Below are 17,960 nucleotides of genomic sequence, written 5' to 3'. Positions count from 1 at the left end.
ACAGAGGCCATTGTCTCTGAAGCCACTGAGGCCCTCTTGAGGTCACACGGGAGGTTAGGGGCAGTGCTGGGTCTGGACTGTTGGGCTCAGAGGACGCAAGGCACAGCAGGATGGAGCAGGTGCCAAGGGTATAAGGTATGTGTTGGGGCGTTTGGGCTCAGCCCTCCCAGACATCTAGCATCCAGCTGCCAGCTTCCCTTATCCCTAGGCTTTCCTGCCCATGTGCCTTCAGCATCTCACACTTTGAGTCTTACAAAATGGCAGCAAACTGGCCCCTGCCCCCAGGCTGATGTCCTAATGGGAGAAGTTGGAGGAGCCCCTCCTCCAGACCCTCTGCTCCTCTCCTAAATTACATGCACTCAGTCCCATAGGACCTTCTCTTGCATTCGTTTCCCAAGTGCGGCCCTGGAAGGCAGCGTTAGCATCAGCTGGGAACTTGTTAGAAATGCAAATTCTCAGGCCACACCCCAGATCTGATGAATGAGGCTCTGAGAGGGGCCCAGCAGTCTGCGGCGTAAGCCTTCCAGGTGGTTCTGCTGCATGCTCACATTTGAGAACCACTGCCCTAGAATCTTCTCTAGTGACGCCAACTTCCCTTTTGGACTAGGCAGAAGGAATGACTTGTGGTGGGTCTCAGGCCAGCAGGGCTGGGGCTGGCAGGCTGGAAAGGAGTTTGGGGGGCAGCAGGGAGCTGTGGGGGCCTTAAGCCTCCTCTCACACCACCCACTGCAAAACAGCTGTTGAATCCATGTGCTTCTCTCTCCTGCCCTGACCTTCTAAGCCACCACCATCTCTGCCTGGACTGTTGCAGTCGCCTCGTGACCGGTCTCCCTGCACAGGACGGCAGCTGGAGTGAACTTGCTGAAATGCAGACCTAGGCATGCTGCTCTGATGGCACCAACATCTCTGCTCTACTGTCCCTTCCTCAAGGAAACCAGATCCTCCCCTCATACACTCCATTGCAACTTATATCTATTTTTCAAAGCACTAGTCGAAGTTGTAATTTTTATATTTGCTTGGATGGATGGTTTTACTCCAATTGGATCCTCAGTCTCTAGCACCTAGCCTTTAGCCTGGCATGCAGAAGGCACTCAATAAATGCTTGTTGGATGAATGAGTGAACGAATGAATGAGCCATCCCAGCACTTACTTCCTCCTGCTGGACCTTGCCCCCAGCGGCCAGCCCAAGAAGGAACCCAGAAGGGGGAGTTCTCAGGATCTCTGTGCCCACTAGCCCAGATCCAGCCTCCATTTCCCTGTGGTGTCCCAGCAGACTGGCTCTTGGAGGCAGGGAGAGACCCCAGGGAAATGGGCTCCAGCCTGATGTTGTTGCTCCAGACTGGAAGCCACAGTTCTGCTCCAGCTTTGTGCCTGCGTGACCCCTGAGCAGGCGACTCTCACAGTCTCTGCTGTGTCCTGTCTCCCTTTCCTGCACCCACACAGATCCCTACGCAATCGTCTCCTTCCTGCACCAGAGCCAGAAGACAGTGGTGGTGAAGAACACCCTGAACCCCACCTGGGACCAGACACTCATCTTCTATGAGATCGAGATCTTTGGTGAGCCGCCCAGCATCGCCGAGCAGCCGCCCAGCATCGTGGTGGAGCTATACGACCATGACACCTACGTGAGTCTGCCTCCCTTCCTCCCTTGTCCCCTCACTGCCCACCCCTTCCAGGGCCCAAGGGGAGATGCTGCTGGGGAGCATGGGTTCCTAACCAGAAGGGTGCTCCCTAAGGCTGGGACTGATGGCCTCTCCCCTGACCCCACGGGCTAAGAGTGTTTAAAACTATTTTAGAGTAATTAAAAATGGATTGCTAGCACATGTGCTGTGCCCCGGCAGAGAGTGGGGACAGATCAGGAAAGGGCTCATGGCTCTGGATCAGGAGCCTGGGTTTTCTCTGCCTCTAACTTGCTTTGATGACCCCAGGCCAGTCCCTTCTCCCCATCAGAGAGCTTCCTTGACTCCACAAACATTTCCCAACACTGGCCACTGGGCTGAGCGGCCCATCACTTGGGGTTCCCAGTCTAGGCGGGAGCCGAGGCTCACCCACAGGGTGGAGAATCTTCCAGTGAGACAGCGTGTCCCAAAGTGCCATGTGGTTCTGAGACACCAGCAGGGCCCTCTGAGCAGAGCTGTCCAACAGAACTTCCTGTCTGACGGAAGTGCTCTGTGGTTGTGCCGTCCAAAATGAGGGCCACTAACCACACGCGGCTGTTGAGCAGTTGAAATGTGACTGGTACAACTGAGACGCTAAATTTAAAATTTTTTTTCAGTTTCAATTAAGTAAAGTTTAAATTTAAATAGTTGCAGGTGGCCAGTGACTCTGGTATTGGGCAGCACAGCTCTAGAAGGTTCCGAGGAGGGAGAGGGATCACCGTGGGCTGGAAACTGAGGGAAGATTGTGGGGGAGATGGGTCCCTGGGGGGAATGTGAGACTGAGGTGGGTTGGGGGGGGGGGCGCTTAGGCAGAGGGGCTTCCAGCACAGCATGGGGGCGAGTGGGAGACTGAGGAGAGGGGAGGGCAGGCTGGGAAGGAGGAGAAAGGAGTAGGAGGCCAGGGGAGCAGGGGAGTGACAGGGTCAGAGCAACCTTCTACAAAGAAGAGGTGTGATGCTACTGGAAGAGAGAGACCGTGTGGGCCGAGGGGTATGTGGCAAGGAGACCCAGCCTGGGTTGGGGACAGCAGTGGATGAAAGGGGAGGGGGCAGAGTTTGGAAGATGTTTTCAGAAAGAGTTGCCGTGACTGGATGTCAGGTGCCCTGGGAGGGTGTGGAGACCAGCGGGTGGGGGAAGGTGATGCTGTTTAGGGCACCCCACCAGGTGGTGGTGGCCAGCAGGCAGTGGGCAGCACAGACCTGGGCTGGGGGTGTGGACTGTGAGCTCTTCCCTCAGAAGGAAAAGCTGGCTTTGTGGGAGGCATGAGCAACTGGAGGAAGGGTCTCTTTGGGACTGTTTGGGGAAGAGCACAGGGCCTGGTGCCTTTGGGGCAGGAGGAAGAGGGAGGCAGGGGGGCCAGGGGACCAAGCAGAAGCAACAGCAGGTGCAAGCGCTGTGCGGGGCTGGCTGGACACAGGCCGCAGGACACAGACCCTCTCCTCCGGTAGCGTCCTTCCTCCTCTTTAAAATGTTGCTCTGACCCTGTCTCTCCTGTAGGCAGTGCCCAGGAGGGCTCCCACGGGGAGAAGAGCCCTGGCCTCTTCTGGGTGGGTGGGCTCCACGGTCCTGGGGGAGAGCAGAGGCTATACTCATAGTTAATACAGTCGAAGGAGTCTATACCTGTTGGCAAACTCCCACTGCCCTGAGCTGCTGCTGCCTGGCTGCCCTGGCTCTGCAAGGACTCCGCTCCCCCAAGCCCTCCATGACCCAGCAACTAAAGGGACAAGGCCCGGCCCAGAGGAGCCTCCTGGACCCCTTCCAGCGCCATGGCTGGTGTCCACTCTGAGTGGTCAGTGCCAGACTGTCACCTGCTCACGTGGCATGTATGCAGCAGCTGGTGGCCACTCTAGAATGGCTCTTGGGGATGTCCTCAGCAGTAACATGACTGCAGGTGGGGATGCCTCCCAGTCCTGCTCTGGGTCTCTCCAGATGAGGGCCTTGGACCAGGCACCAGGGCTTGTGAGGGCTGCAGCACCGTCTTGCTGAGACCCAGGCTCTGCCCACTGCCCCTGCCCTCAGGGAAGCTAGCCACAAGGCCGGAGTCCACAGGCCAGTAATGTCACAGAGGCCCACGTCAGAAGGCCGAGCTTAGGCAGGGCTTTGAGTGATGGCTGAGAAGGGTAGAGGGCAGTAGGGCTGGTGGAAATGGCCGGTGGAAAAGCTAGGGGGAGAGAGGCCAGCCAAGGCCAGCAGGCTGGAGCAGAAGGAGAGAACGGGGCAGGGCAGGAGAGGTGAGCAGGCTGCAGTGAGGGGCCCTTCCATGCCAGGGCAACAGTTTGGACTCTAGCCTCTAGGTAGTGGGGAGCCGTGGAAGGTGCCTGAGCAAAGGACTGATAAGATGAAAACATCATTTTAGCAAGACTCATATAATTTGGTAAGCACGATCAGTTTCCCCACCTGGAAAGTCGGGGAATTTAAAGGTGAAATGAACAGGATACAAAAGTCCTTGGAAATGTCAAACACCTGTACTACTGAGGGCATTAGAGAAATGCTAGGAGGCTGTCACTCTCGTCTCTAATGGGCTCAGAGTTGATTAAATTAGAGCAAGACAAACACTAGTTGGACGTATAGAGGGACTTCTCAAACTTGATGGGAATTCAAATCTAGCGACAGTGGCCAGAGGCCACTTGTATGTTGTCCTTATGTCCTTCTAAGGGGGGCAGAGCTCACCCTTCTGCACCAGGGGCTGCCCTGACTTCTGAGGCCCTTTTGAGCTCAGGAGGCTGGATGCAGGCCTGGTGATCACCCTGGGCCACCAGAGCCCTGGGCTGGGGGATGCTGACTCTTCTTTCTCCACGCCGGGTCTAGGGTGCAGATGAGTTTATGGGACGCTGCATCTGTCAGCCGAGTCTGGAACGGATGCCCCGGCTGACCTGGTTCCCACTGACTAGGGGCAGCCAGCTGGCGGGCGAGCTGCTGGCCTCTTTTGAGCTCATCCAGAGAGAGAAGGTGAGGCTGGTCCCCATCCTGATCCAGGAAGCCCGGACAGGGAGTACATGGTAGGAGAGGGTAGGGGGCACAGGCAGGGATGCCCCGAGGGAGGGGAGGGGCTGCCGATACATCCTTCTCCCCCCACCAGGCCTGCTCAGTGGGGAGCACTGAACCGCCACCTCTGGAATTCAGGCTTCCTGCTGAGACTGGTTTTGCCCCTCTTTTCTGAACCCCAAGTTAGGCTACTGTCTAAACATTGGGGTAGAATATTGGAATCTGGGCTGGGCTGGAATGTCTGAGTCCTCTGGCCACTGGATGTATTTTTCCCTGGGTCATATCCTGACGTGGTTTCTGAGAGGAGGACCTCCGTGATCTGGTCGGGGAGACTTAATTGTGATGGTGGCACCCAGGGACAGGTAAGGGCAGGACCTCCGGTGTAGTGTTGGCTCTGCCATGGCCTGGCTGTGCGACCCTGGGCCAGGCACTTCCCTGCTGTGAAATAGGGGATTTGGGTTAGAGCCATATCTTCAGGTTTGCTCTTAGAGTGATGTGAACCCCAGGCGTAAGCTGGATGGAAGTCAGGCTACTCTGGGTCAAGTGTCTGGAGGGGGCACAGAGCATGCTGCAACCTGGCTTCCCCTGGCACCTGGCTGCCAACTCCTGGGCACCTCCAAGGAGTCCCTAGGTTGCAAACTCCCAACTGTGATCACTGACATATTCCATGAGTGTCATTTTGTGGCTGAAGGTGTGTTTGCCTAGCCCGGACAGAAAGGAGGGTGATGGGGCCTTGGGTGACAGGCACTGACCAAAGCTCTTTTTTCTACCCCGCAGCCGGCCATCTACCACCTTCCTGGTTTTGAGGTAAGTCTTGCTCTTCCCTCTTCTTCTTCAAACTCATGGCCCGCCTCTGTGTGTTTGCAGCCCCCTATGAGCTAGGAAGGGCAGTCAGGTGTATACCACCACCGGCCCGCCTTCAGGGATGGGGTGGGTGAGGGCCAGGGTCCCTGGCCAGCTCAGGCCTTTCCCGCCCTTCTTCCCTGAGCAGTTGGAGAATCTCAGACTCAGAGTGTAGGGACCTCATGGTCATCCAGCCCACGGGCTCTCAGCTGGGCTGCATGTTAGAATCCCTTTGGCAGCTTGAAAAATCACCAGTGCTCAGGCCCCACCCCAGACCAGATGGAACACAGTCTCTGGGGATGTGGCCCAGGCATTGGTATCTTTCAGAGCTTCCCAGGGGATTTTAATGTGCTGCTAGGGCTGAGCACCATCGACTTAGCCCAGTGGTTCTCAGTGTGATATCACCTGGGATGTTGTTAGAAATGCCGATTCTTGGCTCCCACATCACACCTACTGAAGCAAACTCTGAGGGGCAGTGCAGCAACCTGCAAATTAACAAGCCTCCAGGGGATTCTGATGCCCACTCGAGTTTCAGAAGCTCTGGCTTAGACCATCTTCCCCAACTCATTGTTCCCACCATGACCAGTTTTTCCTCCTCTACTAGTGATGGGGGCTCTGTTCCCTTCTCCCTGCTCTCCTTCCTTCTCCTGGGGGCATGGTAGAAAATGCAGACCCTTTCCTGGTACCCAGGCTAATTTGATTCAGGAGATACTGTTCTCAGTCAGGTTCAGCTGCATCTTGGAGGAGCGGTCATCCGGTCTGTCTTTGGATGCCTTCCCCCTTACAAGGCAGTCCATGCAATCTGCAGACAGTTTTTACCATGCAGGCCTTCCTTCACCCCTGTCTCTGCTCCACCCCCGGCATCCCTCAGCCCTCTCTCTCCTGCTCCCTCTCCTGTCCAGCCCAAGCTCCCGCTCTCAGGTCTGCCAGCCCCTGGGGATCCAGATTCTTTCTCCCTGGCTCTCCAAGTTCACGTACTCCGGGAGTTGCTGCAGCTCCGGGGCCTTAGGCCTGTCTGCTTCCTGGAGCTGCTGCACAGGGCTGGGCCCTTCCCGCCACCTGTCTGCCATTTGCCTTTCTCCAGTCACTTCCAGAGGGGCCTGGGCTCTAGGTTTAAGCTTTGGCCTCTCCCGCCAGTCCCTCTGCATCAATGTCCATCACACCTTCTTTCTCAGGGACAGTGTGGAGGCCGTGCCTGGAAGCACGTCGCCCCTCCCTGGATGGGAGTGGTTTCTGTTGGCTCCTCTCAGGGTGGTGTCTGGGGTGCTGATCTCTGCCCCAGCCTAGTGCTCCTCATCACTAATGGTGAACTTTACCCTCCCTCCTCTCCTCCTCCACTATATCCTGGATGTGCAACGTCCCATGATGTGGTCCAGGTGCAGGATACATCAGGGATCCTGGAAGAGGTGAGCTGGACCCTCACGGCTGTGGCCCATGGCTGGGGGTCGGTGAGCAGCGATAGAGGGATGGTAGGACCAGCCTCTTGGCACGTGCCCCGAGCCTTCTGGGTTCCTGGTGCCCCAGTGGGCATCCGTCATGTGGGAACCTGTCTGGAGTTCATTCCCTACACTCTGCATGGATCCAGGGCTGCCTGGGACGTGTCTTGGTGTGATTCTGGCCCTAGAAGGCTTGCTGCCCCCTTGGAGGTCAGATTCACCCAGATCTCAACAATAGCAATACAGAATCTCATCTGGCATGTTTTCAAGAATAAAATGGTCATAAGGGGCCAGAACAGTCAAGGAAGCCTTTCTGGTGGAGGTAGCATTAGCCAGACATTGTTGCAGGAGGAAGGTAGGGAATGTGCCTTTGACCCAAGGGGCCAAGCACCAGCTTAGGGCCTGGCTGGTTGAGGGGCTGGGGTGGGTTGGGGATTCCTAGGCTCTAGAAGAAGTTTGGGATTTGCGTCCAGATGTAGCAAGAGTATGTTCTTTGCCATGGGGGATGAGTAGCACGTTCCCTTATGGCCTCCTGCGCATCTGTGAGCAGATCCTCATGAGTGAGCAGGGGCAGAGGGCTGGGCGGAATGACAGGAAGGAGAGCCCTGGTCTGATGGGGGGTTGGGACAAGGGCAGCCACTTCCTGCCATCAGGGAATCCCCAGGCTGGGAGTGGACACTGTTTGACATTTTCGGTGCAATTTGGACTTGAAGTGCAGAGTCAGGATGTGGGATCTGCAGGCCCCGCGCCCCTTACCTCACTTCCTTTCGCTCCCAGACCAAGGTGGGGTCCGCCAAGTGAGCTGGCTGTAATTGCGCCTGACGGGCAGCCTCCTGCTTCTGGCTGCAGTTGCGAAAGACTGCCGATTTGGAAAGGGGAGCAGAGTCGCGTCCAGGGAAGCAGCACGGAGCCCTCTCTCTTGATGGAGAGCACTCTGTGGCCAAAACCCACAGCCTGTGCTGAAGAAGGCCCGGCCCAGGGATGAGTTATTAAATAAAAGTTAAAATCCTTAATAACTGGATTTGTAATATATAACAGTGAAGGCCCAGATTCTGAGAGTGGGGATGTGGCTGTGGTCTCGTTGTGAGGAAGCAAATCAAAATCTGTAACTTTTGGGCCAGACTCCGAAGAGGGCCAAGTGTCCTGCTGTAGGGCCAGCCTGGCCCCAGGCTGAGGCCGGTGTGGGTCAGCAGGACCAGAGGAGAGCAGATCCCGGGACTTGGCTGTGCGTAGGGCTGGGCTGGACCAGCAGGTTCGAAGGGTCCGAGGCTCAGGAGAAGGAATAGAGTATCAACTCATTCAGGGAACCACCCGAGAAAAAGATCTTGTGACGCCCCTGCACCCCTGGGGCCCCCCACCCCAGCCTGGGGCCCATAGCTCAGCTGTTTCTCCCACACTTGAAGGCTAAGGCTCACACCAAGACCCTGGGTGCTGTTTAACTTTAAGAACCCTCGGGGGACGGGGTAGAGGCAGGTCACTCCTGCTGCTGCTGCTGGTCCTGCAGGAAGTCCGACGCCTTAGTGGGATTTTTCTGTCTTCGTTGCTGTGGCCAAGCTTCTGCCCTTCCTCCCCCCGTTCGGCCCCCTCCAGGCTCCCAGCCTGATCCTTGTGCAGAGTGCTCTAGCCTGGAGGGCTGTGCAAAGCCGCAGCGGGAGCTTAGATTCTGGGCCACTGCCCACGGAAGCCCTCGAAAGTCTGGGAGCAGAGAGGGCAGATGGGTGTGTTAGGAAGCTGTCTGGCTGCAGGGGGGTGTGGGTTGGGGAGCGAGGGGCAGGAGGAGATACCAGCTAGCAGGCTTTTGAGACAGTCATGGTAATGAGGGTCTGGACTGAAAGGGGCCAGGAAGGATGGAAGGGGGCAAGTGACTGAAGGATGGTTTAAGGACGGCCTCTCCAGGTACGGGGTGCCCTGGACTAGCACAGCCCACGCCTGTGTGGGAGACGAAGTGTGTGTGAATGGGATGAAATGCCATCTGCCTGTGCTGTTCTTGGAGAGGTGACACTGAGCTCGCTTCTGTCGCAGGGATTGGCAGAGGGGTGGGGGAGGGGTGCCGGGCGGCGGTGCCTTGGGCTGGGGGTGCATCGCTGCCTGGAGCCAGTTTGTGGGCAGCAAGATTTCCTCTCCGCCAGGCTTTATGCCCATCTGGAGCACCGCTCTGTGGGGGCTCTTAGTGGGGACTCTAGACTGTTGCGTTGTGTCTTTGAGGCTTTGGTGACATCTGGGAGACCTGGGTCCTCACAGAGAGCACGGGTGGACTGGTGGACGGGGCCCTCCCTGCCTGCTCCCCAGCCTGTCTCTCTGTTTGGGTAGCATGCTGTTCCCTTGCTCGCCTTGTCCTCTCCCAGCTCTTCCTTCATGTTTCTCTCTTCCTCCTTGCTCCTTGGCCCTGGCTCCCTCTCTCCCTCCTTCTCCCCGCCTCTTCTGAGCCCTCTGTCTCGTTTCTTTTCCTTTTTGTCTGGAGAACAAAGGCGGTCTGCACTGCCAAGGGGAATGAGTTCAAAGAAACTGCAATTTTAGATTTCCTGAGAACTGGAGAGTGTGCACATGCATGTGTGAGTGTGTGCAAGTGTTCACACCCGCGAGGGCATGTGCACACGTGCACACCTAGCAGAAGAGGTGACGGCGGATCCCTAGGATGTGGAGCATATGCAGGGGAAGACCCCACCTGGGAACCCTTTGGAAGGGAGCAGGGGCCTGCAGGCCTGACCGTTTTAAGGGGCCATGGTTCCCAGTCTTACCCTTGGTTCTGATTCTTTTGTCCTGCTCCGTAGCTGGCAGTGCCCTGATAGGAGGGACTGCATGCTCCATGGCTGTTTTCACTATGGGCTCAGGGGGCCAACCAGATGTCACTCCATCTGCGTTTCCAAATCCAGGTGACAGGCTATGGCTTTTAGTCTGAGATATATACAAGGTCCTCTCCTGTACCCCCAAATCCACTAGAAGGAAAAATTTGGTGTTTTGCAATCAGGAAAATAAACCCAGTGGTCCCCCATCCCCCTATCCCTCCCTCAAGGCCTTAATTTAAAACACTGTTTTTCCTGGGAAGTGTAATTAGAGCAACATGTTGTTCCTAACGAGCTGGGTGGGGCAGGCAGACAATGGAGCCCTCCCAGCCGGCCTGGCTGCTCCCGCCTGGAGCTCCCCTCGGAGCCAAGATCTGAATGTCCAGAGGGTCCCCTGACTGTACCCTGCTGGGTGAAGAAGGGGTCTCTGGGTTACTGGTGACAGGACTGGCCTAGGTGGCTGGGGGGGGGGGGGCTTGCCAACACTCCCCCCTACCCTGGGAATGAATGTCTAGTGTGGTGGCCCTAGGACTGGGGGAGGAAGCCCCGCTCAGGGCTCAGGGCCTCGGCTCCCTGTGCTGAACTGGCCACTAAAGGTATACTAAAGGGGGCAAAGGGTGGATTCTGCTCTGACGGGGACAGAGCCTCATTTGTCCTTGGGTCCTCGTCCTTTTGGTCGGCGCTGGCTTGGTAAACGCCCTGCACACCTGTAGGACCCCATCCGTGTAGCAGCCCAGGTCTGCCCTGCATTCAGGGTAGGGGGGAGGGTGAGCAAGGAAGTGGGTGGTGAAGTGTGGCTTCATCTAATTAGGCTTATATTGTATGGCTGCCCTTGAGGTCTGTGATCATCAGAGTCTCTGTCACACATAGGACGGGGAGTCAGGATGTCCTGGTGGCCCTTTAAGTCTACATCCACCCCCCTGCCTGGCAATGCTGACGTGCTTCGCCAGGTTGGAGCAGACGGGAGTGTTGGGAAGGAAAGGAGAGTATGTTGGAGTTGTTTCTTTACCCACCCATCCACCTACCTATTCATCCCTCTGCCACCCCTCCCTCCCTCCCTTCAGTTATCCTTTATAAACTTTTATTTATTGGACAGGGCATTCCACTGTGGTCCTTGTGTGCAGAATTGCTGGTTTAACCAGGGACACAGACAGATGGACTTGTAGAAATGGCACAGGGTGATGTCTTTCAATGGGAGTGAGTCAAGTTGCTGTGGGAGCCATGGGGTGCTTAACTTAAGTTCAGGGCAGCAGGGGAGATTCAAATGGAGATCTGAAGTCTAAGTAGGAGGTAGCTGGATAAAGTGGGTGGAAGAGCCTTTCCAACAGAGGGCCCAGCAAGCTCCAAGCCTCAAAGGTAAAGAGAGCATGGTGCTTGCTACCACCTGCCAGTGTTCAGAGGGCGGGTGTTGAGCATGTCGGCGGGGGTTGCTCATCACTGTCTGGGTCCTGGAAGGGAAGGTTATCCAGTGAGATATGAGACTGGAGAAATTAGAAAGAACTAGAAGAGGAGGGGTCTTGGAGGCCATGTCAAGGAGTTTGGACTTCATCCTGAGTGGCGGGAACCTTTGAAGTGTTTTAAAGAGGGTGACATTCTTAGAAAGATCCCCCTGGCTGCAGAGTACAGTATGCATTGATTATTGGGAGTGGCCTTTGGGTTGAGCTGCAAGCACATGATTGACTTTGGCCAGAGAAGTTTCTGGGAAGGGGGTGCAGGGGGCAGAGCTAAGTGCACGGGGCAGAGGGCCGCGTGGAAGTGAGGGAGAGGCAGTGGATGGAGGCAGTCCTCAGGAAGAGAGAGAGGAGACAGAGAGCAGGGCAGGGATGGATCTGAAAGAGCGCCTTTAAATGGGGAAGGAAAAGATGCAGCAGAGAGTGTGAGAAATTGGGGAGGATGGATAAGACCAGGTTAGGGAGCCAGACAGCATTAGGCGTAGATGCACAGTGTCAACTCTGCAGGTCCGGGCAGTGTGGTGTGCACAATGGGGAGGGGGACAGAGGACTGTGGGGGCAGCTTGCAAGCTGGGTGGAGGGGGGCTGCAGAGGCGGGGATCTTGGGGAGTGGAAAGAAATGGCAGGGAGCAAGGATGTCCTGGGGCAGCAAGGTGGACGGAGATGGCCTTGAGATGACAATGGTGGCCTCGTGCTGAGGAAGCTGCTACGCGGATGTCCCTCTAACCACTGTCTCTGCTTGTCTCTCCCTCCTGCCTCCACTGGGCCTGGCGCTCCACAGCTGTGTGCACCTGCCTTCTTCCTCCAGGGCCTCCTCCAAACGGTACTGGAGCCTAGCCTTCTTGGGGTTCTTGTTCCCTGTCCTCCTCTGTAACCAGGTTCCTGAAAATCGGGAGCCCGGCCCTCAGCAAATAGAGAGGAACGTCCTCACCACGGAGCTCAAGGAAGCCCGGAAGGAAAGACGGAGCGTGGAAAGGAGGGATAAAAAGAAATCAAGGGGATGCTGCCCAGAGTTTGGGGGTCTGGAGAGGAATGTTCTGGGGGAAATATGTTAATGAGTTTTCCTGGGTGATTTTGGGAGAATGTTGCAACCAACTGAGAAAGGCGTGGACTTTCTGCCTCCATACCCCGCAGAGCTTGGCTTGGTTTCCTCCCTGATCCCTTCTTTTTGCCCCTTTTCATCTTGGGCTTTTGGCCCTGGGCCTATATTGGGCTGGGCATCAGCTTCGAGCAGGCCACAAACAGGCCATGAGAGGGCCTTCAGCAGACCCTTCCTTTAAAGAGGCAACCCCTGGCGCACAACCACAGTAGCCGGTGGCCTTGGAGTGCCAAAGATGGACCCCAAGCCAGGTGTCCCCATTGCAGCCAGGCACTGTGGTGGCTGTTCAGGCCCAACCTCCACCTTCCAGGGACTGTTCATGAGGACTGTGATGTGCTCAGCACCCGTTGGAGTTGTGCCCCATGTGGCCCTGCACGTCACCCCTCCTCCTGACGCATTGGTCCCTCAGCCAGACTGAAAGTGTAGGTGCTTCCTACATCACGTCACCTGGATCGTGGGTCTAGAGGAAAATGACAAATTCCTTCTCTTCATGCCCTGGTGACTTAGGGATAATTATGAAGCCAGTGTTGTTCTGAGAGATGCTTCTGATGGCTCAATTCTCCTGAAGTCACCCTAGGAGATCAACAACACTGATGGTAAAAACAGTGGCACCACTGACAACACAGTAATCGTTATAGTCACTACTGTTTATTAAGCACCTCCTGTGTGCCAGACGCTCCTTCTATTTGTTCTCTCACTATGTTCTCAGAGCAGCTTTGTAAGGGGGGTGTTATCCTGGATCTCCGTATGAGGGAACTGAGTCACAGAGGCTGAGTAATTTGTTCAAGGTCAAACAGCTAGGAAGCAGCAGGGCTGGGACTAGAGCTGAGGTCTGTCTGAGTCTAGAGATGAGCTTCTTACCACTATAGGTCGGGGAAGTGTAGCGTCATCAGTGTGTCATGGGGCAGGAGTGACAGCTGGGGTTGGTTGTGAGGTGATTCATGGAGGCAGGAGGAAGCTGGTGTGTTTCCATGCTCCAGCTGCTCCCACCATCTATGTCAGCGCATCTGTAGATGGACGGCCCGTCCTTTGAAAAGGAACCCAGAGCAGATCACTTGGAGAATGAATCTGGTGATTCCGTTGTTTATTAAATGAGCTTACGTGAGGCAAGCTCTGTAAGGTGTCCAACACAGCCCTTTTAATTATAGTTAAAATTGCCTGGGAGTAAAGGCCTCCTTGTATGGACGTGCAGGTTGTGTACTTCGCAAGGACACTGTGTCTAAGGGGGTGCATTTCTAGTGCAGACATCATGTATTTGTATTTGTTATAACATTTTTCCAGTAGGTGGCAGTAAAGTGTCTGGTTCTAATAAACTAGTCAAATATGATAATTTTCTGACATGGGAGTAAGGAGTCTTAAGAAAGGGACATATTTCTCTAATTGTCACTAAGGTGCCACGTGGGCTGGTAGTCTTGTTAAGAGTTTACATGAACCAGGCGTTCTTCTAAGTGCTGCGTTGACTTCTTCAAGCTTCACACAAACCTTTAGAGGTTGATAACTTTTAATAACCACTTTATAGATGAAATATCGAGCCATATAGAGAGGTGAAATAACGGATTTAACACAATAACTGGTGGAGCAGTCTGTGTTCCTAACCTCTGTTGGCCTTGCTAGTTGCCTAGTCCACAGCCGTACCTGCTTCCCCTGTATCTCTTCGTGATCACTGGGGATTCTTGCCCACGTCTTTTGGCAAACCCTTCGTAGGCAGAGTTGACACTTTCGTCTCTGGTCTGTGGTGCTGAAGGAGCCCCCCAGCAGCGTCCCTTGGTGCCTGTGGATGATGGGCGTCTATATCCCCTTCTGTTGTAGATGCTCCTTCTGCCTCACAGTGCAGGTGTGCCGTCCTCGTGGTGGACAGGTGTACGAGGTGGGGCTTTGGGGCTGGCAGGTGTCTGGGTGTGGTGTGGGGTGGAGATGGAACGCCAGGGTGAGTGACAGGTCAAGAAGGGCTGAGCCAGGAGGCAGGAGAACCAAGCCAGCGGGAGGGCACAGGGTCCTCTCTGGGTCTGAGAGGGGCTAAAGTGGACGTGCCGGGATGGAGTGGGTGTGTGTGTGCGCGTGTGTGCATGGGTGTGTGTCAGGGATGGGGAGATCCTGAGCAGCTCGTTGGTGCTCAGAGCCTGCATTATGGGAGGAGGGGCGACCTAGGGTTCATTTGAAACAGGGTGACCTGAACCCTGGGCCAAGGTGCTCAAATTGTGATCCTGGAGAAGATGGTGCAAAAACTGACTTGGCTCTCTCCTTTCTGCCTGCCCATTTGTCCTCCTCTGTGTTGTTGCCTCTCTGTTCCTGTGTCTCTCCATCCATGTCCTTCTTTCTGTCCTGTCTATCCTCCTTTCTTGTCTCTCTGCCTTGGTCTTCCTCCCACGTTTGTCCTCATTCTCCCTGCCGTCCCCTGTAGTCAGAGGACACAGACCTGCCCTACCCGCCACCCCAGAGAGAGGCCAACATCTACATGGTTCCCCAGAACATCAAGCCAGCTCTCCAGCGGACGGCCATCGAGGTGAGCCCAGCCCTGGGGCGGGGTGCTGGGGGCAGCCTTGCCCTTTCCCTTCCTGCCCCAGCTTTTCCCAGAGCCTTGGGGCTTTCCAGCCACTCTCCTCACTCTGTGTCCCCAGATCCTGGCATGGGGCCTGCGGAACATGAAGAGTTACCACCTGGCCAGTGTCTCCTCCCCCAGCCTCGTGGTGGAGTGTGGGGGCCAGACGGTGCAGTCCTGTGTCATCAGGAACCTCCAGAAGAACCCCAACTTCGACGTCTGCACCCTCTTCATGGAAGTGGTGAGCCTGACCTCCCTCCTGTCCCCTTCCAGAGTCCATGTGCCTGGAATTTTCTCAGGGCCCCAAGCAGCCTAGGGGTCTGCTCTGATTCCCTGTGGGATCCTGGCGAGGTCATGGGATGTCTCCCACCTCACTTGTCTCCGAAAACGGGGGGGGAAGGACTCACGCTCTCCTCACTGGGAGAGTGGAAGCCTGGGAGCAGCACCAGTGGGGCCAGCTTGCTCTTTCCTACCCAGATCCCAAGTCCACAGAAATCCCCAAGACCCATCCATGTCTGTTCTCCCTTCCAGGGCAGGTCTCAGTCCCCAGAGCCCCCCTCAGGGGTTCTGACCTTCAGTGACTCCTCTAAACCTTTCCTGACCTGGTCGTCCCTCAGCCCGGGCCCCGCAGGGGGCGCACTGCCACGGCCCTCAGGCCCCCAGCCCTTTCCAGCTCCCTGGGCTGCCTGGGCCTAGTGGCCGGAGTAAGTCAAGTCTGAGGAAAGGAAAATGGTCTGCAAGATGAAAGCACTATAGAAATTCCAGGCCCAGTGGCTGTCAACAGGAGCCTCCTCTTGGCTGAGCACGAGCCGCCACCGAAGGAGAGCATATAAATTATTTCAAGTTGTGTTCAAAGTGCTTTTGGGGCTGGGGGGGTGGTGGTGGGGAGAAGAATCTGTGTCTGTAAGCCAACTCTTGAGTATCCACTTGGGGGGGACTGTCTGCAAGAAATGTTGAGTCCTGGGCCAACTTCTCCCCTCTTCCCCTCCCCTGCCAGTGAGGGTTCAGGGAAAGTGGACTTGTTTTAACGTCGGGCTGAGCTGGATGTGTTTGGTAGGTGAAGCTGTGGGGGAAAACTCAGCCTCCGCATGCCGCGTCCAGGAGGCAGAAAGAAAAGGTGTGTGGCGTCTGCCCCACTGGCCGACCACCACTTTGGATTTATGGCTGTTGGGGGCTATGTGTGGGTTTGTAGTCACTCTCTGCTCCTTGGGCCGGCCCTGTGAAGAAGGAGCCCCTTCCTCCCCTGAGACCTCCCAGAGATGGGTTCAGGTGGCTGCCCAGAGCTTCCGTCCCCCTCTGCCCAGATGCTGCCCAGGGAGGAGCTCTACTGTCCCCCCATCGTGGTCAAGGTCATCGATAACTGCCAGTTTGGCCGCCGGCCTGTGGTGGGCCAGTGTACCATCTGCTCCCTGGAGAGCTTCCTGTGTGACCCCTACTCAGAGGAGAGTCCGTCCCCACAGGGCGGCCCAGGTACGGGGAGGGGCCTTTGATGGGGAGGGCCAGGGCTGAGGGTTGGGACAGATGGGACTTACCAGGGCAGGTGCGACCTGAGGCCCTCTTCTTCCTGGGACCTGAGTGAGAACAGTTTCTGCTCAGCTAGACCAGAGGGATGGGAACCTCACCTTCCTCAGGGCGTCACCTAGCCCTGGGCTGGGCACACTAGGAGCGGGTGGCTGATGCCTGTGGAGCTGAGAGGCGAGGGCTGACGTGGGAGGTGGTGGGGGGAAGAGTTGAGAGAGACATGCAGGGATTCAGTGAGATGAGGAGGGAGGAGAGAAATGCGAGGAGATGAAGGAAGAGAACTGGGGAGACAGGAAACGTGAAAGAAGATGGGAGAGACAGAGACAGGGGAGGGAAGCATTGGGTGGGAGGAAAAGAAAGACATAGATTGAGAAGTGTGGAGAGACTGATGGCTTCTGTACCGTGGTTCCCTGACTGGGTCTTGTGGCTGAGGAAGGGCGGGCCCCCTGGGGAAGCCTCCTCTCAGGCCTGCACACCCCTGTCCCCTACAGATGATGTGAGCTTACTCAGTCCTGGGGAAGATGTGCTCATTGACATTGATGACAAGGAGCCCCTCATCCCTATGCAGGTAGGATGGGTGCTGAGTCTCCGGGGAGAGCCACCTGCTCTTGCCAAGAGCTGGCCTCGATTGTCCCTGTCCCCTCCCTTCCTTATTTCTTCCCACTCCTTCTCCCCTCCCTACCGTATCGCACAGCCTCCTTGAGATGTCTCCCTCTGCTCCCTGGTGGCTGGATGCTGCACAGACGGAGGGAGCCACGCAAGATCTTTCAGTCTGGTTGGGAGAGGGGTGGAGAGGTTAGGGGGAGGCTGTGTGTGGTCTTCTGGGCAAAACTCAATCATTTTTCCCCAAAGTATGTGAGAAAAATGGCCCTTCGACCTTGAGGACCATGTTGAGGGCTTCCCCCAGAGATCATCTGGGAAATCAGGGTAGGGGGAGCAAATGAGAGAGAGGGAAGACAGGGGAGGGAGTGACCGGGCCGTCTATGGGGTGCTCTAGCCCCATTACCTTACGCAGGCCAGGACCCTCCTTGCGAGTGGATTCACCTATGGGCTTGTGCTTGGTGGCACCTGGGAGGCAGCTTAAAAGGAGGGCTCTGTGTTCAAGCCAGTAGTCCCTCTTGCTCCATTCCCTCCACCTCCAGGAAAAGGAAGGGGAAGGGGCCTTATTTCAAGGGTATCCACTCCAGCGGCAGGTAAGAGGCATCCCTTTGCTATGTGGTTGGCCACCTAGGGCCAGCTGGTGACACAGATGCCAGCACCAAGCAGCATGGCAGGAGGTCTGTGGTGTCTTTTACTGAGGGTGCTCCCCACCTTGGGCCCTGGGGTGGCTCTGGGTCCTGTGGGCCTGAGACCACCCTGTCCTTCCTGCAGTGGAGATGGAGAAAGTCCTCACCGTGAGCACCAGCCTTGAACTGGTCCTCTGTTCCGGGTAGTCACCCTCTGTTCCAGATTGGCATCCTGTTCTCAGCTTTGCATGATGCTGGTCACATCCCTGGCACTCAGGCTCCCAGAATTCCTGGGCTGCCCGAAGACAGAGCCTCCCACCCTATGTAGATATTACTTGTGTCCTCAGGCCCATGGCCTGTTTATTCACCCAGGGAGGAGGTGGCACTTCAGGAGGTTGTGTTTTCTTGAAACCATCAAT

At 56.2% G+C, this 17,960-nt stretch overlaps 1 protein-coding gene across 23 annotated transcripts in view; it reads left to right on the top strand.

Annotated features, from left to right (window-relative positions):
• The window catches only part of DYSF (dysferlin), a 218,231-nt gene that overhangs the window by 139,546 nt on the left and 60,725 nt on the right, over window positions 1–17,960 (top strand). For 15 of the 23 annotated variants that reach the window (XM_014836669.3, XM_014836663.3, XM_014836671.3 and 12 more), the window contains 8 exons: window positions 1,444–1,625; window positions 4,467–4,607; window positions 5,421–5,450; window positions 6,863–6,892; window positions 14,657–14,758; window positions 14,874–15,035; window positions 16,099–16,264; window positions 16,807–16,883. In XM_014836669.3, coding sequence (XP_014692155.1) covers window positions 1,444–1,625; window positions 4,467–4,607; window positions 5,421–5,450; window positions 6,863–6,892; window positions 14,657–14,758; window positions 14,874–15,035; window positions 16,099–16,264; window positions 16,807–16,883 — 890 coding nt within the window. Of the gene's footprint in view, window positions 1–1,443; window positions 1,626–4,466; window positions 4,608–5,420; window positions 5,451–6,862; window positions 6,893–11,937; window positions 11,980–14,656; window positions 14,759–14,873; window positions 15,036–16,098; window positions 16,265–16,806; window positions 16,884–17,960 lie in introns of all 23 variants that reach the window. The other 8 variants (XM_070511971.1, XM_014836652.3, XM_014836654.3 and 5 more) reach the window with 2 other exon arrangements.

This window comes from Equus asinus, chromosome 6, assembly GCF_041296235.1.
Source record: "Equus asinus isolate D_3611 breed Donkey chromosome 6, EquAss-T2T_v2, whole genome shotgun sequence".
Classification (NCBI taxonomy): Eukaryota; Metazoa; Chordata; class Mammalia; order Perissodactyla; family Equidae; genus Equus; species Equus asinus.
Note: the sequence above shows the minus strand (reverse complement) of the source record. Positions and strands in the feature narration are given on the sequence as shown.